The sequence below is a fragment of the Pristiophorus japonicus genome, chromosome 14, assembly GCF_044704955.1.
Source record: "Pristiophorus japonicus isolate sPriJap1 chromosome 14, sPriJap1.hap1, whole genome shotgun sequence".
NCBI classification, from domain to species: Eukaryota; Metazoa; Chordata; class Chondrichthyes; family Pristiophoridae; genus Pristiophorus; species Pristiophorus japonicus.
Genome location: NC_091990.1, coordinates 68,164,582 through 68,187,939, shown reverse-complemented (window position 1 = coordinate 68,187,939; position 23,358 = coordinate 68,164,582). Strand labels below are relative to the sequence as shown.

The window sequence follows — 23,358 nt, the reverse complement described above, 5'->3', positions numbered from 1 at the left end:
ATGGGACTTGGTGCGAGTTAGGACATGAACAGCGAGCACAGAGGTGATGGTGAATGGGACTTGGTGCGGGTTAGGACATGGGGCAGTGGGCACAGGGGTGATGGTGAATGGGACTTGGTGCGAGTTAGGACATGAACAGCGAGCACAGAGGTGATGGTGAATGGGACTTGGTGCGGGTTAGGATACGGGCAGCGAGCACGGGGGTGATGGCGAATGGGACTTGGTGCAAGTTAGGACATGAACAGCGAGCACAGGGATGATGGTGAATGGGACTTGGTGCGAGTTAGGACATGAACAGCGAGCACAGGGGTGATGGTGAATGGGACTTGGTGCGAGTTAGGACATGAACAGCGAGCACAGGGGTGATGGTGAATGGGACTTGGTGCGAGTTAGGACATGGACAGCAAAGCTTTGGATGAGCAGAAATTTAAGAAGGTCTAAGATGGGAGGCCAATCAGTGTATTGGAAACGTGAAGTCTAGAGGTAAGAAAGGCATGGATAAGGGTTTCAGCAGCAGATGAGCTGAGGCACGGGTGGAAGTCGACGGTCAGGGTGATGGAACAGATATTCAGTCAGAAGCCCATCGCGGGATCAAATAGGATGCCAAGGTTGTGAGGAGCCTGAGACAGTGGTTATGGAGAGGGATGGAGTAGGTGGCTGGGGAACGGAGTTTGCGATGTGAGTGTAAGGCCAAGTTTGCAGCAGGCGTGTGCGGAGAGCTGAGACCAGCTGTCAGCAGCGGGTTAGTGGTGGACTGTCGCCGTGAATGGGACTCTTCAGCTGGGGAGGGCACGATTAGAATACAAGAACATAAGAATTAGGAGCAGGAGTGGGCCATTCTAAGCTGACACTCCAGTGCAGTGCTGAGGCAGATACTCTTTAATGAGACATTAAACCGAGACCCCGCCTGCTCTCTCAGATAGACGTAAAAGATCCCAGGGCACTATTTCGAAGAAGAGCAGGGGAGTTATCCCCGGTGTCCTGGTCAATATTTATCCCTCAATCAACCTAACAAAAACAGATTGTCTGCTCATTATCACATTGCTGTTTGTGGGAGCTTGCTGTGTGCAAATTGTCTGCCTCATTTCCTACATTCAGAGGCAGTCCCTCGGGATCGAGGAAGACTTGCTTCCACTCTTAGCATGAGTCCTTAGGTGGCTGAACAGTCCAATACGAGAACCATAGTTTCTGTCACAGGTGGGACAGATTGTCATTGAGGGAAAGGGTGGGTGGGGAGCCTCGTTTGCTGCATGCTCCTTCCGCTGCCTGCACTTGGTTTCTGCATGCTCTCGGCGTCGATACTCGAGGAGTTCAGCACCCTCCCGAATGCACTTCCTCCACTTAGGGCGGTCTATGGCCAAGGACTCCCAGGTGTCATTGGGGATGTCGCACTTTATCAGGGAGGCTTTGAGGATGTCCTTGTAACGTTTCCTCTGCCTGCCTTTGGCTCATTTGCCGTGGACGAGTTCCGAGTAGAGCCCTTGCTTTAGGAGTCTCGTGTCTGGCATGCGAACTATGTGGCCTGCCCAGCGGAGCTGATCAAATGTGATCAGTGCTTCAACGCTGGGATGTTGGCCTGGACGAGGGCGCTAACGTTTGTGCGTCTGTCCTCCCAGGGGATTTGTAGGATCTTGCGGAGACATCTTTGGTGGTATTTCTCCAGCGACTTGAGGTGTCTACTGTACACGGTCCGTGTCTCTGAGCCATACAGGAGGGCAGGTATTTCTACAGCCCTGTAGACCATGAGCTTGGTGACAGTTTTGAGGGACTGATCTTCAAACACTCCTTTCCTCAGGCAGCCGAAGGCTGCACTGGCGCACTGGAGGCGGTGTTGGATCTCATCATCAATGCCTGCTCTTGTTGATAATCAGCTCCCGAGATAAGGGAAGTGGTCCACGTTGTCCAGGGCCGCGCCGTGGATCTTGATGACTGGGGGACAGTGCTGTGCGGCAAGGACAGGCTGGTGGAGGACCTTTGTCTTACTGATGTTTAGCGTAAGGCCCATGCTTTCATAAGCCTCGGTAAATACGTCGACTATGTCCTGGGGTTCAGCCTCTGTGTGTGCACAGATGCAGACGTCGTCCGTGTACTGTAGCTCGACGACAGAGGTTGGAGTGGTCTTGGACCTGGCCTGGAGACAGCGAAGGTTGAATAGCTACCCACTGGTTCTGTAGGTTAGCTCCACTCCATTACAACAGTGACTACACTCCAAAAGTACTTCATTGGCTGTAAAGCGCTTTAGGACATTCAGTGGTCGTGAAATACAAGTCTTTCCTTCAGGTACATAGATCATTAAAATATCATAAATAGGTACAGAAAATAATCAAAAAGGCTAATGGGATGCTGGCCTTTATATCTGGAGGACGAGAATACAGAGGGTAGAAGTTATGCTGCAGCTGTACAAAGCCCTGGTTAGACCACTCCTGGAGCACTGTGAGCAGTTCTGGGCACCATACCTTAGGGAGGATATATTGGCCTTGGAGGGAGTGCAGCACAGCTTTAGCAGAATGACAGAATGATACCCGGACTCCAAGTTACGAGGAGAGATTAGACAAACTAGGATTGTATTTCCTTTAATTTAGAAAGTTAAGGGGTGATTTGATCGAAGTTTTCAGGATATTAAGGGCAACAGATTGGGTGGATAGAAAGAAGCTATTCCCGCTGGTTGGGGAGACTGGGACTAGGGGCAGAGTCTAAAAATTAGAGCCAGACCTTTCAGGAGTGAAATTAAACACTTCTACACACACAGGGTGGTTCAAGGTTGGAACTCTTCCGCAAACGGCAAATGATGCTAGATCAATTATTAATTTAAAATTAAAGATTGATAGATTTTTGTTAACCAAGGGTATCCAGGGATATGGGCCAAAGGAGTTAGATCGCAGATCACCCATGATCTCATTGAATCAAGGCTCGAGGGGCTAAATGACCGACTCCTGCTCCTATGTTCTGTGTCTAACCCGTGCTTTAATTGCCCCGGAAATGCTTGAAGATTACATATTGTGATGAAAGGTCATTGACCTGAAAGGTTAGTTTTGGTTCTCTCACCACACATGCTGCCTGACCTGCTGACTGTATCCAGCACTTCTTGTTTTTACTTCAGATTTTCAGCATCCGCAGTATTTTTCTTTTGTGTTAAGCGTCTAATTATGAAGATAGGATGAAGTTATTAAATAAATATCTTGCACCAGTTTGTACAAATGATGGTGGAAATGATAACATAGGTGGACTGCAGGAGAAAGTGGAACAACTGTTAGAGATAAAAAAATTAGCAAAATGCCATGGACCCAGGCTGTTGACGAAAGTCAGAGAGGACATGAGAGGGACTGGCCACAATGATTGAATTCTCTTTAAATATACAAATTGTGCTATGAGTTTGGAGAGTGGGCGATATCGTACCCTTGTTCAATTAAGGGAGAAACGGATACACCGAGTGACAATACACCAGTGAGCTGAATATCAGTTATGGTAAACTCTTAGCGGGGAGAAATTCAGGTTGTTTGCGCCTCCCATTAGCGCCCCCTGGGGACGCAAACAATGTTTCGCCCGGACGTGGCGCCGCTAACGACCCCTGCTGAATTCCGCAGCAGCGGTAACCGGTAGCACCGAGCTCCATTGGTGATGATAACGCAGCGACCCGTTTTCACCCCGGAGCCAAAATTGTGGAGCTCCCCCTGAAGCTGCACTGTGCAATGACAGCGACTGTTTCAGGGGGAAGTACTGGGCTGGTGCCACGGCACTGCACTCTCCTCTGGTCCAGGGACGAACCCGCAGAGTTGGCAGCTTGGCCCTCTCCTTTAATGAAGGGGGAGGGCCCTGTCTACATCATAGTGCTACACGCCATCAGCATAAATCTCTGTTGCCTTCTCCCTCATGTGCTTATCCAGCCTCCGCTTAAATGCACCAATACTATTCGCCTCAGCCACTCCCTGTGGCAGCAAGTTCCACATTCTCACCACTCTGGGTAAAGAACTTCCTCCTGAATTCCCTATTGGATTTCTTGGTAACTATCTTATATTGATGTCCTCTAGTTATGCTCTTCCCCACAAGTGGAAACATTCTCTCTGTATCCACTCTATCAAAACCTTTCATGATTTTAAAGACCTCTAATAGGTCACCCCTCAGCCTTCATTTTTCAAGAGAAAAGAGACCCAGCCTGTTCATCCTTTCCTGATATATATATACCCTCGCATTTCTGATATCATCCTTGTAAATCTTCTCTGCACCCTCTGCAATGCCTCTATATTCCTTTTATAATATGGTGACCAGAACTATACGCAGTGCTCTGTGTGGTCTAACCAAGGTTCTATACAGGTTCAGCATAACTTCCTGACTTTTCAATTCTGTCTCTCTAGAAATAAACCCTAGTGCTTGGTTTGCTTTTTTTATGGCCTTGCTAACCTGTGTCGCAACTTTTAGTGATTTATGTATTTGTACTCCGAGATCCCTTTGCTCCTCTACCCCATTTAGATTCGTACTTTCCAATATATGACCTCCCTATTTTCCTTACCAAAATGTAATACCTCACATTTATCTGTGTTGAGCTTCATTTGCCAATTATTTGCCCATTCTGCAAGTTTATTAATGTCCTCCTGTAATGTGTTGCAGTCCTCCTCAGTATTGACTATCCCCCAATTTGGTGTCATCCGCAAATTTAGAAATTGTGTTTTTGATTCCAAAGTCTAAATTATTAATATAAATTGTGAAAACAGTGGTCCCAGCACTGATCCTTGTGGAACAGCACTACCCACCTTCTGCCACCATGAATAGCTGCCCTTTACCCCTACTCTCTGCTTTCTGTCTTGAAGCCAGCGAGCGATCCATTCTGCTACTTGTCCCCTGACTCCGCATTCTCTGACCTGGTTCATCAGTCTATTATGGGGTACCTTATCGAAGGCCTTTTAAAAATCTAGATAAATTACATCTACTGCATTACCCTTGTCTACTCTCTCTGTTACCTCTTCAAAAAATTCAACGATGTTGGTCAAGCAAGACTTTCCCTTTTGAAATCCATGCTGCCTATTCATTATTATATTTTTGGTTTCTAGATGTTCTTCAATTTTCTCCTTCAGTGGGGATTCCATTATTTTTCCTACCACCGATGTTAAGCTGACTGGTTTATAAGCGATAGCTGCTGCCATGTCAACCATGGCACGAGGCATTCCCTCTGGGACTCCACTGTCGCCCATTGAGCCCATCTCCCTCTGTAAGCGGGCAAGGATTGGCTCGGTGGATGCCTAAGAGGCATGGGCAATGCTTGAGGCGGCCTCCCCCAACCCCAGAGCAAGTGCATCTATGCTCTGTGGGACCTTCTCCAATGCACCCATGAGCTTGCGGTGCATTTGCATGGAATCCCTGGACATGGCCTCCAAGTCCAGATCCACATCTGCCTATCTCTCAGCAGGACTCCTGGACCAACGAACCCTCCAGGGAGCTGGTCTCTGAGCTTCCCCTCGTGCTGTGTATTGCTGTAGGCCACTGGGGCCAGGAGCCTCAAACTCCAGGAATTCAGGGTCCCCGCTCGGTGGGACTGATGGAGTGTCCCACTCTGTGATCAAACTGTCATCCTCTTCCTCACCATCTCTCCCGTCGCCCGATGTAGAGGGATCACAGGCAGGCTGCCACGCTTCTGGCTCATCATCTGTAAGCACAAAGCAACAGACGCTGGTTAGCAGCAGGGGAGGGGGCTGGGAGATAAGAGGAAGGTGGCATTGGACATTTATATATAAAGGGCGTAGGCCATTTGCTACCAAATATCACGGAACACACGTAAGTCGCAAACGCCATTCACATACCGTCAGTATCCACCGCGCCAACTGGTGTATCCAGGGCTGTGGACTCTCGATCCACCACAGTGAGGTCCTGTACATGAGGCTCCCCACCTCCGGGGCACTACTGCTCCGGGCGATTATACGCCAATTTCACCTGCAATAATGCAGTGAGTGTGAATGAGTGTGCAGCTCATCGTGTGGCACACGTATCTTCTATAGTAGTGTAGCTCCTACTGTCTGAAAGTGTTTAGATGTCCATTAGAATCTGTGTGACTGCACACAGAGCATTTAGGAATGGTGGGAGGAGGTGAGAGCCAGCTAGGATTGCGGCTCAGGCTGATGTTTTGCAAACGCATATGAAGAGTGAAAAGGTAGTGCGAGGAGTTGTGAGACTGAGTCGGGAACAAGAAGGTGTGCGACACTTGCATGTGCAGGGCACGACTGGTGAACTGAGCCTCCACTGTTCAGGTGGCTTCATCAACCCACACCATGGCCTGGAACATAGAGAAGGGGCAGGTACTGCAAAGACTTTACAGTGTGTGAGACAGTGAGGTTCACATCATGGCAGTGGTGCATTAATATAAAGGGTACTTCCCCTGATGAGCCCTGTGAATGCACTGAAGGATATTTACTACTCTACCGGGAATAACTCAGCAAAATGGGGGAACCAATGTGCTTTAGCCGCCACCCCTTATTTTCTACATTAATAACCCTTAGCCTCTGATTGGATTTGGTAATTAGTATTAATTTGTGTTGTGCATACCTACTTCTAACTGGATTGAGATATATTTGATGTCGGGCCCTTACAGAAATGACTCTAATCGCAGAGAGGACTCCCCTTCACTTAATGGAAATATTGATGTGGGATCGTTTAAGACCATCTGAAAGGGCAGATGAGGCTTCGGTTTAATGTCTCGTCTAAAGATGGCACCTGTGAGAGTGGAGACCTTCAGTCCTGTCCTGGAATGGCAGCCTAAAGTCTCTAGAGTGGGACTTTGACCCACAACCTTACTACTAGTGGTGAGAGTGCTACCATTAAGCCAAGGCTCACATCAACTTGATGGGACTCTATTGGGTTTGTTTGATAGTATCGCGCAGCATCATTACCAGATATGTATGGTGAAACGACGTTTTTTAAAGACTGCAGGTCATATTTTATACCAGTCTCTGATAATTGCAATCTTTCAGTGTTTATTATATAATCGGGATAAACGTACTCTAGCACAGTATACATTATACTATAATCCCAGGAAAACGTACTCCAGCACAATGTCTATTATACAATAATCCCAGGTAAACGTACTCCAGCACAGTATATATTATACAATAATCCCAGGTAAACATACTCCAGCACAGTGTCTATTATACAATAATCCCAGGTAAACATACTCCAGCACAATGTCTATTATACAATAATCCCAGGTAAACATACTCCAGCACAGTATATATTATACAATAATCCCAGGTAAACATACTCCAACACAGTGTCTATTATACAATAATCCCAGGTAAACATACTCCAGCACAGTATATATTATACAATAATCCCAGGTAAACATTCTCCAGCACAGTGTCTATTCTACAATAATCCCAGGTAAACATACTCCAACACAGTGTCTATTATACAATAATCCCAGGTAAACATACTCCAGCACAGTGACTATTATACAACAATCCCAGGTAAACATATTCCAGCACAGTGTCTATTATACAATAATCCCAGGTAAACATACTCCAGCACAGTGTCTATTATATAATAATCCCAGGTAAACATACTCCAGCACAGCATATATTATACAATAATCCCAGGTAAACATACTCCAGCACAGTGTCTATTATACAATAATCCCAGGTAAACATACTCCAGCACAGTGTCTATTATACAATAATCCCAGGTAAACATACTCCAGCACAATGTCTATTATACAATAATCCCAGGTAAACATACTCCAGCACAGTATATATTATACAATAATCCCAGGTAAACATACTCCAACACAGTGTCTATTATACAATAATCCCAGGTAAACATACTCCAGCACAGTATATATTATACAATAATCCCAGGTAAACATACTCCAGCACAGTGTCTATTATACAATAATCCCAGGTAAACATACTCCAGCACAGTGTCTATTATACAATAATCCCAGGTAAACATACTCCAGCACAGTGTCTATTATACAATAATCCCAGGTAAACATACTCCAGCACAGTGTCTATTATACAATAATCCCAGGTAAACATACTCCAGCACTGTGTCTATTATACAATAATCCCAGGTAAACATACTCCAGCACTGTATTATATAATAGATGATCACTGGTAATTATACTCCAGCAAATGCCAGGTCAGTACAACATCCTAATATAAAAACAGAAAATGCTGGAAATACTCAGCGGGTGAGGCAGCATCTGTGGAGAGTGAAACTGAGCTAACGTTTCAGGTCGATGACCCTTCGTCAGATCCTAATACTTGTTTGCTGAGTTTTGCTGTCTAGTCTAGTTGTCTGAATGTTGGGAATTGTTGGGTTGGTGAGGTGAACACTGGCACAGTTAGGATTGTGATCCACATCTCCTGTGCTTGATTTATTTATCTTCTCTTTATCTCCAACAGATTCCTGCTGGTGTTCAGCTGTCTTGTGCTGTCAGTGTTCTCCACTATACCCACTCACCAGGATATCGCAAACTCCGGACTCTTCATCCTGGTAAGAGGGATGGATGGGATCAGCGGGGAACTTTTAACTGTGTATAAATGTAATTAGCCTTTTTACTTTCTGTCATTTTTGAACTTATTATAACTGATTGAGAATGGAATGGCTGGAGCAGTAACCAGAAGCATGCCACAGCCGAGGGCACACATTAGTGTGACAGGTAAGGCCACATGTAATTGTCTGCTCAGGTTATCATCTTCTCAATGATCCAGTGGGTTAGACACCACCCAGTGGCACGGATACACTAGAAGGTCCCATCTTCAATTGCTCATCTATGCCCAGTTATAAGATCTGAGCCAGGCCATGGTAAAATCTTGATAACTGGCACAAGACGGAAAGAAATCAGCCCTGGTTCCTGCTCCTGATCAGTGTGCATTGATTCTTCCTGGAAATTGTATGCGTGCGGCCACTGACTGACAATAGGGTTGGGCTGAGCTGTGATGCTCACTGTGGCTGATGATGCAGTGGCAGGACCCCCAAACTTTGTGTCCTGCATTATTGTGCAAGGACCTGAGGCCGACTGTACGTGTTTCATGCACAAGGTGTCCCAACGCAGCCACCAGCGTGTGGTGTGCTCAATGTGCGCAAAGCTCATTCAGGTCCTGGGGTGCGGGATTCTTCCCATAACCTAACTGGAGCAACTGGAAAAGAAATATAGAGAGCGGCACCGAATGGGCAGCTAGCAGTTCTTCATTGGCTGCTGATGCTCAGTAGCGCAGCCCCTGATAGTACGTCCAACAGGGCAGCACTCCCTCAGCACTCGACTGGAGCGTCAGCTTAGATTTATCTGCGCAAGCACCTGGAGTGGGACTTGAGCCCACAACCTTCTGACTCAGAGGCGAGTGTGCTACCCACTGAGCCACAGCTGACACTGAAGTCCATTCTGCAGCTGTAGAGAGCCTGTGTGACGTCGCGGATGCAGCAACGTGCAGCGAATTGAGAGGCGCTGCTTATGTCCCCTGATGCAGCCTGGAAGGAGCTGGAGGCATAGAAGGTCAGCACCACACTGACCCTAAGTGCGAAGGGCAGCGCAGTCCTGGTGCCGATGTGAGGCTGCAGGTCTGCCTGTAGGAGCTGACATATCTCTGTACATGTACAGGAGCTGACACTGAGACACATATGGGCCGTACAGTACCAGACGGGAGTGAATCATTCCTCTTCTGTCCAGCTTTCCGCCTTGCAACCAATCCTTCCCTTCCCCCTCATCACTTGTAAAGATCTCTTTAAACACTTACGGACACCTGACTAATCCAGTGTTTATAAACAGTAGGCAAAATGCTCCCTTTATGTGAGGAATATTAACTGTAGTAAGTATGTTGCTGACGATAGTAAAACCTGCCCAGGAAGTTCCAGTAAATAGTACAGTGCCTCCAATTGTATAACGATCTTTCTGCTGTGTAAGGGGAATCTCTCCCACGCAGACTTGGCACCAGATTCCTGCCTGTCTCTGTCTTAATTAGGAATTTCAAAATTTGCATATCCAGTAAAGCCCAGAACCTAATTAAGTAATAAATCAGAAATGCCAATTAGAGCTTGAAAAAGAATGAGAAACCTGCGCGTTTCCACCCACATCGGTTTGGTAATCAGCAGAGGGGTACCCCTTCGACACATTCAGGGTGTGAGGATTTTAGTCACAAACTGTGCATCTCAGGCACCATCCTATGGAAAAACAAGATAAACATGTGTTGTTCACAGGGGCTGTAGATAGTGTTAGCTGAATAAGGAGGGGTCCAGTCTGTGCTGAGTTAGCTGTCTAGCAGCCAATCCATCCCTTCCCCCTCATCATTTGTAACAGTCCCTTCAAACACTTCAGGATACCTGACTGACCCAGTGGGTTGAAATTCAGGTGCACCACAATGAGTTGTTAGCCATTGCTCACCGCTGGAACTCTTGGTGCGGTGCGTAGATCCATTTTCAGAATTTTTTTCAAAGACCTACAGGAACTGGATCATAATGGGGCGGAGGGTGGAGGGGACCTTAGACTCAAAGCCAGGCTGACTGGCTGAAAATGAGGCGTTTGGGCCATCCGCCGCTGTCAATCATGTGGTGATGTCACAGCGGTGTGCGTCACCACGCTCTCTCCCCTCCATTAAAGGGGAGAGATGCGATCGTTTCTTATCTTTGGCCACTGGGCCACCAGGGAGGGTTTTGGCCGGGCCAAGAAGGGGTGCCAGGCTGCCCGTTGGCGGCCCGGCCGAACCCAGGGGCAGTATTTTGCCGGCTGATTGGCAAGTTGGCTGGCAAATATTCTTCCATTGCGGCCGCGGCAGTGGGCCCTCCCCTTTAAGGGTGCACCGACAGTGGGCCCACCCCTTTAACGGTGCACTGACAGAGAAACCTGTTGGGGGCACCATGCGGTGGGGGATCGATGGATTCAGCTGAAAATGGCTGGGTATGTATTTATTTTATTTTAAATTGGCGGTGCATCTACTTGGGCAGGATGGGGTCCAGGCCAAAAAATCCCAGGCCTGAATTTTGATCAGATCGGCCTGTTGACACCAAAGCTGCGGCCATTCCATCTTTAGGAATGGCCATCGTAAACAGGCATTAAAGGATCTTCCTGAGACCCAGAATTTTGGCCGCAGTGTTTATAAACAACAAGCACAATGCTGCATTTATGTAAGGAAATTAACTGTAGTATGTATTTTGCTCAGTTGGCAGTGTTGGGACCACCACTACTGATTTCAACAATGTTCAGTAGGGAAGGGGGTAATTGGCCAGGCTTCTCACACCCAATTGTTGTACAGCGGTCTCCGTTTGAAGTACGATTGACACTACTCCAATTTTACAAGCACACGGTGATGGCAGGGAACCTCAACTATCAGTATGTACTTGGAGCATTGCCCCTATTGGGTTAAGGTAGGCTCGGACTCGACTGTGATTAGTCTGCTGACACTCATTACCATACCCACACGTGATTATTAATTGCTTGGAGAAAGTAATGGGGCTGACCGGCACTCATGGAATTCCACTCGAGCAAACGTCAGCATCCTCAGATCAGAAGGAGTGAAAATTGGTTATGAAACAAAATTTTACTTCACTCCTCTTCCGTGTTCTCTGTTCCTTGCTTTTGGCTTTATTCCCTGCTCTCTCCTTTTTCTTCTACTTTTCTTTTTCACTTCACCATCCAGCTCTGGGATTGCAAAGAGTTTCTCACTCACTCCCTGTTAATGGAGAATAAGTGAAAGAGATGGGGCTATCCCATCATTCATGACCATATGTGTGCCACCCCAATGACGATTCTAGGATCTGTACTTGATGCAACTCCTTATAACTTTCTGTGCACAGATTGGCAGCCAAGATCAGGATTAAAACAATAACGGAGTGACTTCTGACAACACATGTGACTGGGAACTGAGATCTATATCAGTTGTCAGGGCTGTCAACACGAGATCTTTGAGGAGAAATGTTTGATCAGCAATACTGAGGCAGTCACAATCCCCTTTCAAATAAGTGGCTCATACTTGAATAAATTCTACAATTCACATAATTAATAAATGAACAAGTTTTGTTTTATTCGCTTCTTAATTCATCATTATGGCGGCCTCAAGCTGAAACCACTGGAACTGCGCACGGGCAACGACTTCTGGCTCGTCCATTAAAAACAATTGGTGGGGTGTAGTGGGGGAGGTGGACTTCATCCTGACCCCATCACTAGCGATACTGCACCTTGAGAGCCAAGCACACTGTACCAGTAGTGCTTTCTCATCATCATAAGCAGTCCCTCGGAATCGAGGAAGGCTTGCTTCCACTCTTAACATGAGTCCTTAGGTGGCTAAACAGTCCAATATAGGAATTACAGTCCCTGTCACAGGTGGGACAGATAGTCGTTGAGGGAAAGGGTGGGTGGGACAGGTTTGCTGCACGCTCCTTCCGCTGCCTGTGCTTGTTTTCTGCATGCTCTCGTCGGCGAGACTCGAGGTACTCAGCACCCTCCCGGATGCAAGTCCTCCACTTAGGGCGGTCTTTGGCCAGTGTCTCCAAGGTGTCAGTGGGGATGTTGCACTTTATCAGGGAGGCTTTGAGGGTGTCCTTGTACCGTTTCCACTGCCCACCTTTGGCTCATTTGCCGTGAAGGAGTTCCGAATAGAGCGCTTGCTTTAGGAGTCTCGTGTCTGGCATGCGAACTATGTGGCCTGCCCAGCGGAGCTGATCAAGTGTGTTCAGTGCTTCACTGCTGGGGATGTTGGCTTGGTCGAGGACGCTAACGTTGGTGCCTCTGAGCAGGTATTGACACCGCCTCCAGTGCACCAGCACAGCCTTCAGCCGCCTGAGGAAAAGAGTGTTTGAAGACCAGACCCTCAAAACTGCCACCAAGCTCATGGTCTGCAGGCTGTAGTAATACCCGCCCTCCTGTATGGCTCAGAGACAGGGACCATATACAGTAGACACCTCAAGTCACTGGAGAAATATCACCAACGATGTCTCCGCAAGATCCTGCAAATCCCCTGGGAGGACAGACGCACCAACATTAGTGCTTTCTAATCAGCAGCTATCTCACATGACCCTCGAAGCCAACAGGTCCCAACCATTTTATTGTTCCATTCAAATTTCATTGAAATCGTCCAGTGAGATCCATAGGCTTAGCACCGTTAGCTCTTTGTACACTTGATTGAAGGATGTCATATTGCAACCTGTCGTTTAATTATGTCACTTTATTTGAACAGATATTGATTGGAACGGAGGTGGATGAAATTTCAGGAGTGAGAAAACTGGCTGAAATTTCCCCCTCAGAGTAGGGATGGAATGTGAGTCTGGGTCAGTAACCACAACCTCGTTTAATTATATAGCATCATTAAACTTCCCAAGATGCTTCACAGGAGCGTAATCAAAACAAAATATTTCATCAAGTCAAATAAGGAGATGTAGGATGGGTGAGTGAAAACTTGGTCAGAGGTAGGTTTAAAGGAGGGTCTTAAAGGAGGAAAGAGAGGAGAAGTAGAAGAGTTTAGGGAGGGAGTTCCAAAACTTACGGCCAAGACGGCTGAAGGCACGGCCGTCACAGATGGGGGGAAAAGGGAGTGGGGAATCCATAAGAGTTATTGATCGCAGAATTCTTGGAGGGTTGTAGGTGTGGACAAGGTTACAGGGATAGGGAGGGTTTTAAACACGAGGATGGGCATTATAAAATCATGTGTTTGTGGACCAGGAGCCAATGCAGGTCAGCGAGCACAGAGGTGACGGATGAGTGGGACTTGGAACAAGTTAGGATAATGCTGGCAAAGTTTTGGATGAGCTCAAGTTTATGGTGAGTGGAAGATGGCAGGCTGACTTGAGGAGCTTTCAAGTCGTTGAGTCTGGAGGTAACAAAAACATGGATGAGGGTTACAGTATCAAATGATCTGAGGCAAGGGTGGAGACGGGTGATGTTATCGAGGTGCAAGTAGCTGGCCTTTGTGATGGGGAGGCTATGGAGATAGAAGCTCAGCTCAGAGTCAAATAGAATGTCAAGATTGTGAACAGTCTGGTTTAGCCTGAAACCAGGGAAGGGGATGGAATCGGTGGTAAGGGAACAGAGTTTGTGGCGAGGGCCGAAGATAATGCCTTCAGTCCTCCCAATATTTAAATAAGGGAAACTTTGGCTCATCTCGGAATGGATGTTGGACAAGCAGAGGTGGGATCAAGAGGAACCTTGCATCATAACTTCAGCTGATATATCTGAGGGACAGCATGTGGATAAGAAATAGGACATTGTGGAACCAACCAGGGAGCAGGCTATTTTAGATCTGGTAATGTGTAATGAGACTGGATTAATTAATGATCACACAGTAAAGGATCCTCTAGGCAAGAGTGATCATATCATGTTGGAATTTCAAATTCAGTTTGAGGGTGAGAAAGTTAGGTCTCAAACTAGTGTCCTGAACAAATAAAGGCAATTACAAAGGTATGAAGACAGAGTTGGCTAAAGTGGACTGGGAAAATAGATTAAAGGATACGACGGTGGATAAGCAGTGGCACACATTTAAGGAGATATTCCATAACTCTCAGCAAAGATATATTCCAGTGAGAAAAAAATACTGTAAGGGAAGGATGAACCATCCATGGCTAACTAAGGAAGTTAAGAATGGTATCAAATTGAAAACAAAGGCATACAATGGTGTGAAGATTAGTGGTAGGCCAGAGGATTGGGACATTTTTAGAAACCATCAAAGGACGATTAACTAAATAATAGAGAGAAGATAGATTATGAGAGTAAACTAGCAAGAAATATAAAAACAGACAGTAAGACCTTCTACAGGTATATAAAAGGGAAGAGAGTAGCTAAAGTAAACATTGGTCCCTTAGAGGATGAGACTGGGGAATTAATAATGGGAATGGCAGAAACTTTGAACAAATATTTTGTATCGGTCTTCATGGTAAAAGACACTAAAAGCATCCAAATAATAGATAATCAATGGGCTATTGGGAGGGGGAACTTAAAACAATCACAATCATCAGAGAAAAAGTACTAGGCAAACTATTGGGACTAAAGGTGGACATGTCCCCTGGCCCTGATGACACGCATCCTAAGTCTTAAAGGAAGTGGCTGCAGAGATAGTGGATGCAGTGGTTGTAATCTACCAAAATTCCCTGGATTCTGGGGAGGTCCCACTGGAATGGAAAACTGCAAATGTAACACCTCTATTTAAGAAAGGAGGCAGACATAAAGCAGGAAACTATAGACCAGTTAGCCTAACATCTGTCATTGGGAAAATGCTGGAGTCCATTATTAAGGAAGTAATAGCAGGACATTTAGAAAATCATAATACAGTCAAGCAGAGTCAGCTGGTTTTATGAAAGGGAAATCATGTTTGACAAATTTTCTGGAGTTCTTTGAGGATGTAACGAGCAAGGTGGATAAGAGTTTCTGCAGTATTTAGCCCTCGGTATCTGTCATAAGCCTTCCTTTTTTCCTTTATCCTACTCTCTATGTCCCTAGGCATCCAGGGGGCTCTAGATTTGTTAATCCCACCCTTTTTCTTTAAGGACACATATTTGGCCTTCAGGATCTCCTCCTGGAATGCCGTCCACTGCTCTGATACTAATTTACCTTCAAGTATCTGTTTCCAATCCACTTTGGCTAAATTACATCTCAACTTAACAAAATTGGCTTTTCCCCAATTTAGAACTTTTAGTCCTGGTCTATCCTTGTCTTTTTCCATGATTACCTTAAATGTAACTGAATTATGATCACTAGCACCTAAATGCTCTCCCACTGATACCCCTTCCACCTGCCCAGCTTCATTCCCGAAAGCTAAATCCAGAACCGCCCCCTCCCGTGTTGGGCTTGCTACATACAGGGTAAAAAAAAATTCTTGAATACATTTTAGGAATTCCGCACCTTCTATACCCTTCACACTAATTTTGTCCCCGTTAACATTAGGATAGTTGAAATCCCTTACTATTACTGCCATATCGTTTTTGCACTTCTCAGAAATTTGCCTACATATTTGCTCTTCTATCTCCCTCTCACTGTTTGGGGGTCTATAGTACACACACAGCAGTGTGATCGCCCCTTTTTTGTTTTTCAGTTCAATTTAAATGGCCTTGTTTGATGATCCTTCTAAAATATCATCCCTCCTCACAGCTGTAATAATTCCTTTATTCAATACCATGACCCCAATCCCTTTCAACCCTCTCTATAGCCCATCTGAAAATCCTGTAACCAGGAATGTTGAGCTGTCATACCTACCCCTCTTTTAGGTCTCTGAAATAGCTATAATATCATACTCCCAAGTGGCTACCTGTGATCTAAGATCATCTGCCTTATTCGCTATACTCCTTGCATTGAAGTACAGCCATTTAGTACAGCCAGACCTCCTTGTTGACTACTTTTAGAGATTAGTGTGGGGGTAATGTATTGACGTGGATAGAGAACTGGTTGGCAGACAAGAAGCAGAATGTCAGGATAAATGGGTCCTTTTCAAAATGGCAGGCAGTGACTAGTGGGGTACCGCAAGGTTCAGTGCTGGGACCCCAGCTATTTACAATATACATTAATGACTTAGACGAAGGAATTGAATGTAATATCTTCAAGTTTGCAGATGACATTAAGCTAGGTGTCAGTGTGAGCTGTGAGGAGGACGCTAAGAGGCTGCAGGGGGACATGGACAGGTTAGGTGAGTGGGCAAATGCATGGCAGATGCAGTATAATGTAGATAAATGTGAGGTTATCCACTTTGGTGACAAAAACAGGAAGGTAAAATATTACCTGAATGGTGACAGATTAGGAAAAGGGGAGGTGCAACGAGACCTGGGTGTCATGGTACATCAGTAATCAAAAGTAGGCAGTAAAGAAAGCAAATGCCATATTGGCCTTCAAAGCGAGAGGATTTGAGTATAGGAGCAGGGAGGTCTTACTGTAGTTGTACTGGACCTTGGTAAGACCACACCTTGAGTATTGTGTGCAGTTTTGGTCTCTTAATCTGAGGAAGGATATTCTTACTATTGAGGGAGTGCAGTGAAGGTTCACCAGACTGATTCCTGGGATGGCAGGACTGACATATGAAGAAAGACTGGATCGACTAGACTTATATATACTGGAATTTAGAAGAATGAGAGGGGATCTCATAGAAACATATAAAATTCTGACGGGATTGGACAGGTTAGATGCAGGGAGAATGTTCCCGATGTTGGGGAAGTCCAGAACCAGGGGTCACAGTCTAAGGATAAGGGGTAAGCCATTTAGGACCGAGATGAGGAGAAACTTCTTCACTCAGAGAATTGTGAACCTGTGGAATTCTCTACCACAGAAAGTTGTTGAGGCCAGTTCGTTAGATATATTCAAAAGGGAGTTAGATGTGACCCTTACGGCTAAAGGGATCAAGGGGTATGGAGAGAAAGCAGGAATGGGATACTGAAGTTGCATGATCAGCCATGATCTTATTGAATGGTGATGCAGGCTTGAAGGGCCGAATGGCCTACTCCTGCACCTATTTTCTATGTTTCTATGTTTCTATGTTTCTAGCCCTTGTTTCCTCTGTCCTTCAAATTCACTTTCTACATTTTTGCTTTCCAATTCCCGCTTTACTCCTCTCCCTACTGAATCTCAGGTTCCCATCCCCCTGCCAAGCTAGTTTAAACCTTCCCCAATAGCACTAGCAAACCCCGCCTCCCACGAGGATACTGGTCCCGGCCCTGTTGAGGTGCAACCCATCCGATTTGTACAGGTCCCATCTCCCCCAGAAGCGGTCCCAATGCCTCAGGAATCTATAGCTCTCCCGCCTGCACCATCTCTCCAGCCACATGTTCATCTGCTCTATCCTCCTATTTCTGTACTCACTAGCTTGTGGCACTGGGAGTAATCTGGAGATTACTACCTTTGAGGTCCTGCGTTTTAATTTCTCTCCTAGTTCCCTAAACTCTGCCTGCACGACCTCATCCTTTCTCTACCCATGTTATTGGTCCCAATATGGACACGACCTCTGGCTGTTCACCCTCTCCCCCCAGAATGCCCTGCAGCCGCTCGGTGACATAAGGGAAAGAAAAAGAGAGATCGAAGTAATGGGTTTGTGTCCAGAGCAGCAGCTAAAGACACAGGCAAATGGACACAGAGGAAATTCAGGTTACATAGGTGTGGCAAAGACTAGAATAGATATGTCCTGGTCCCATACTGTGTGGTGCATTTACACACCTAAACCACTGAGGCTGCAATGTAATTCTAGGGGGAATTTTAACCCCAAAAAACAGATCAATTGGAGTCAGGTAGGAGGTTAAAGTGTTAAAAATCTAAATCCTGACCCCCAATGGGAAGGGGAGAGGTTGGGCAACCAAGCTGTTCTTGGGAGGCTGGTTAGAACGTTGAATATGATAATGAGTCTGGAAGCCTCGGCTACAACCTGCATTTCAGGTTTATCAGTGGCCAGCCGGGATTCCCTGCCCTGAGACTCCCAGAAGCTGCAACAAGGCGATGGCAGCCACAGGGAGCACTCTGTGGGCTGGGAGGAGTGGGAGTACTTCCACATGTCCCTTTCCCACAACAAGCTCCTCCAGGATTGTACCCCCTCCCCAAGATCAGACACCCCCTCCCCCCCCCCGCCCAGGGTCGGGGATCGCCCCCCCCCACCCCCACCCCCAGGATCAGACATCCCCTCCTCCCCATCCCTAGGGTCGCGGATCGCCCCCCCCCTGTTATATATGTAAACCTGTAAATACCTTGTGTAACTACCAGAGGGCTTATCCCCTGGAGTCCCAAAGCATCCCACAATTCCTTGGGAGCACCTGTATATAAGGAGGCCTCACAGGCTTGAGAGGCATTCTGAGATCTGTAATAAAGGACTACGGTCACACTTTACTTTGAGCTCACAATATCTGGTCAGACTCTTTATTCATACACTACAACTGGCGACGAACTACAGGTGACAAACCTAACGACGCAGAGAACAGTGGGCATCCTGGAGAAATTTTCAGAGGGAGATGATTGGGAAACCTTCGTTGAGCGACTCGATCAATACTTCGTGGCCAACGAGTTGGAAGAAGAAGCAAACGCTACCAAACGAAGGGCAATTCTCCTCAGTGGTGGCAGGGCACCAATGTAGGCCTCATGAAAAATCTGCTTGCTCCAGCGAAACCCACAGAGAAATCAAACGATGATTTGTGTACACTGTCTGGGAGCATCTAAACCCAAAGGAAAGCGTTCTGACTGGTTCTACACATGTAAAAGGTCTGAAGGCCAGGAAGTGGCGAGTTATGTCGCCGAGCTAAGGCGCCTTGCAGGACATTGCAAATTTGAAGGACATTTGGAGCACATACTCAGGGACTTTTTTTTACTTGGAATTGGCCATGAAGTGATATTTCACAAACCTTTGACTGCAGAGATCCCAATCTTGAGTAAAGCCATAGCGATAGCCCAGGCATTCATTGCCACCAGTGACAATATCAAAAAAATCTCTCAGCACACGAGTGCTGCTGCAAGTGCTGTGAACAAAGTGATGTTGTTTTCGAATTGCAATGTATGGGGCAGGTCTCACATGCCTGCAGCTGCACGTCCGCAGATGACTCAGAGTCCACCATCAAGGGTGATGAATGCTAGGCCATTAACACCTTGTTGGCACTGCGGGGGTGCTCAATCATTTCCATTCATGCCGCTTCAAAGGATACGTTTGCAAGGGCTGTGGAACAATGGGACATTTCCAACGTATGTGCAGGCAAGCTGCAAACCCTGATAATCCTGCAAACCACCATGTTGCAGAGGAGGACAGATCCACGGTGGATCATGATGAACCAGAGCCTCAGACCGAGGAGGCAGAGGTATATGGGTTGCACACATTTACCACAAAGTGTACCCCGATAATGCTGAAGGTTGAATTAAATGGACACCTGGTGTCAATGGAGCTGGACATGGATGCGAGCCAGTCCATTATGAGCAAAAAGACTTTTGATAAATTGTGGTGCAGCAAGGCCTCAAGGCCAGTCCTGACTCCATTCGTACTAAACTGAGAACTTACATAAAGGAACTGATTCCTGTAATCAGCAGTGCTACCGTAAAGGTCTCCTACGATGGAGCGGTGCACAAGCTACCATTCTGGGTGGCACCGGGTGATGGTCCCACGCTGTTCGGCAGGAGCTGCTGGGAAAGATACGCTGGAACTGGGACAGCATCCGAGCCCTCTCGTCCGTCGATGACACTTCATGTGCCCAAGTCTTAAACAAGTTCCCCTCGCTGTTCGAACCAGGTATCCGGAAGTTCCAAGGAGCAAAAGTGCAGATCCATCTAATTCCGGGGGCACGACCCATCCATCACAAGGCGAAAGCAGTACCGTACATGATGAGAGAGAGGATGGAGATCGAGCTGGACCAGCTGCAACGAGAGGGCATCATTTCGCCGATTGAATTCAACGAGTGGGCCAATCCAATTGTTCCAGTCCTCAAGGGAGATGGCACCATCAGAATCTGTGGTGATTACAAAGTAACTATCAATCATTTCTCCCTGCAGGATCAATACACACGACGAAAGGCAGATGACCTTTTTGCGACACTGGCGGGAGGAAAGACGTTAACGAAGCTTGACTTGACCTCGGCCTACATGACGCAGGAGCTGGAGGAATCATCAAAGGGCCTCACCTGCACCAACACGCACAAAGGTCTCTTCATTTACAACAGATGCCCGTTTGGGATTCGATCAGCCGCGGCGATATTCCAGAGGAACATGGAAAGCTTACTGAAGTCGGTCCCGCGCACCGTGGTCTTCCAGGACGACATCTTGGTCACAGGTCGGAACACAGTCGAGCATCTGCAGAACTTGGAGGAGGTTCTTAGTTGGCTCAACCGTGTGGGGCTCAGGTTAAAATGCTCGAAGTGGTGCCTGAAGTGGAGTTCCTGGGGAGAAGAATCGCGACGGATGGCATCAGGCCCATCGATTCGAAGACGGAGGCAATCAAGAATGCACCGAGGCCCCAGAATGTGACGGAGCTGTGGTTGTTTCTAGGATTCCTGAATTACTTTGATAACTTCTTACCGTGTCTCAGCGCACCGTTAGAACCACTGCATGCTTTACTGTGTAAAGGAGATGAATGGGTTTGGGGAAAAAGCCAAAAAAATGCCTTTGTAAAAGCTAGAAAACTCTTATGCCCAAACAAATTGCTTGTGTTGTATGATCCATGTAAGCGTTTGGTACTAGCATGTGATGCGTCATCATACGGTGTCGGGTGTGTATTGCAACAAGCTAATGAATCTGGGAAATTGCAACTGGTTGCTTATGCATCCAGAAGTCTGTCTAAGACTGAGAGGGCCGACAGCATGATTGAAAAAGAAGCCTTAGCGTGTGTTTATGGGGTAAAGAAAATGCATCAATATCTGTTTGGGCTCAAATTTGAATTGGAAACTGACCATTAGCCATTGATATCCCTCTTTTCTGAAAGTAAGGGGATAAATACGAATGCATCGACCCGCATCCAGAGATGGGCGCTCATGTTGTCCGCATACAACTACATCATCCGCCACAGGCCAGGCACAGAAACTGTGCCGATGCTCTCAGTAGGCTGCCATTGCCCATCACGGGGGTGGAAATGGCACAGCCTGCAGATTTAATCATGGTAATGGAAGCATTTGAAAGTGAGCAATTACACATTACCGCCCGACAGATTAGAACCTGGATGAGCCAGGACCCCTTACTGTCCTTAGTAAAAAAAAAACTGTGTGCTTCACGGGAGCTGGTCCAGTGTCCCATTAGAAATGCAGGAAGAGATAAAGCTGTACCAGCGGCGCAAAGATGAAATGTCTATACAGGCAGACTGCCTTCTGTGGGGTAATCGGGTAGTGGTGCCAAAAAAGGGCAGGGACACTATCATTAGTGATCTCCACAGTACTCACCCAGGTATTGTATTGATGGAAGCGATAGCCAGATTCCACGTGTGGTGGCCCGGTATCTCTGCGGACTTAGAGTCCTGCGTTCACAGATGTAATACGTGTTCACAGTTAAGCAATGCACCCAGGGAGGTGCCACTAAGTTTATGGTCTTGGCCCTCCAAACCGTGGTCTAGGGTCCATGTCGACTATGCAGGCCCGCTCTTGGGTAAAATGTTCCTAGTGGTTGTAGATGCGTACTCCAAATAGATTGAATGTGAAATAATGTCGGCAAGCACGTCCGCTGCCACCACTGAAAGCCTGTGGGCCATGTTTGCCTCGCACGGCCTGCCTGATGTCCTTGTGAGTGACAGTGCCTAGTTCAAAGTGTTCATGACCCGCAAAAGGGTCAAACATGTTACATCTGCCCCGTTCAAACCAGCATCCAACGGTCAGGCAGAGAGAGCAGTGATAACAATCAAGCAGAGCTTGAAGAGGGTAACTGAAGGCTCACTGCGGACTCGCCTATCCCGAGTCCTGCTGAGTTAATGCATGAGACCACACTTGCTCACTGCTGAACTGCTCATGAAAAGGGCACTTAAGACAAGGCTCTCGTTAGTCCACCCTGATCTACACGAACAGGCTTCAACAAAGTACATATCATGATAGCGCAAATGTGTCACGTGAAATTGAAATTAATGATCCTGAATTTATGTTGAACTATGGACAAGGTCCCAAGTGGCTTCCCGGCACTGTCGTGGCCAAAGAGGCGAGTCGGGTGTTTTGGGTCAAACTTTCAAATGGACTCATCTACAGGAAACACTTGGACCAAATCAAACTCTGATTCACGGACTACCCTGAACAACCCACATTTGACCCCCCCCAACATACATACCAGTGGCAACCGACACAGCGGTTGACCATGAAGCAAAGCCCATCACCCGCAGCAGCCCAGCAGGACTCACCACCCCCAGCAGTCCAGCAAGGCCAGCTGCACAGCAGCCCAGCGAGGGCCCAACAAACGACTCACCAAAACCAGCATTTGCACCGAGACGATCAACCAGGGAAAGAAAGGCCCCAGATCGACTCAACTTTCACACTTTCCTTTCCCTTGCAGGAAAAGGTGATGTATAACGGGCATCACCCACTCTGAACCGTCGGGGGCAGGCTCACTGGCACAACCTCACTCCCATGGAGGAGACGGTGCTGGCCATTATTCGAAGGGACATGGCTGAGCCCGTGGCTAGCGGCGGGTCTAAAAGAATACATGATGCCGGTATCCTTATACATAATCCTCCTTCTCAAATCCCACCTCCCCCTCATCCCACAATCTCTTCCGATATACAAGTTGCAAATAATGTAAGCATGCCCCTCTTCCCACCCTCCCCACCCCTGCGCCCCCCCCACCCCCAACCTTCACCGCAGCCTGACCCTTGTGCCTTTCTCATTTCAGAGACCTAAGAAATCCAGCCTGCCCAGCCAGTGGTGCAAGAGCAAGAGGGAGAGGAGAGTGAAGGAGCAGAGGAAACATTGTCACGTGATCTGACACTCAAAGCCACCAGCTCAGATAGTGACACTGCGTGGACATTAGAGGATAGCGTAGAGTGCACGTGG

The 23,358-nt window shown here is 47.0% G+C and overlaps 1 protein-coding gene across 1 annotated transcript in view; it reads left to right on the top strand.

Moving 5' to 3' along the window:
* Nucleotides 1–23,358, top strand: part of LOC139279602 (potassium voltage-gated channel subfamily KQT member 4-like) — a 624,511-nt gene that overhangs the window by 354,810 nt on the left and 246,343 nt on the right. Inside the window, exon 2 of the mRNA XM_070898720.1 lies at nucleotides 8,385–8,475. Within this exon, the coding sequence (XP_070754821.1) occupies nucleotides 8,385–8,475 (91 nt within the window). The remainder of the gene's footprint in view (nucleotides 1–8,384; nucleotides 8,476–23,358) is intronic.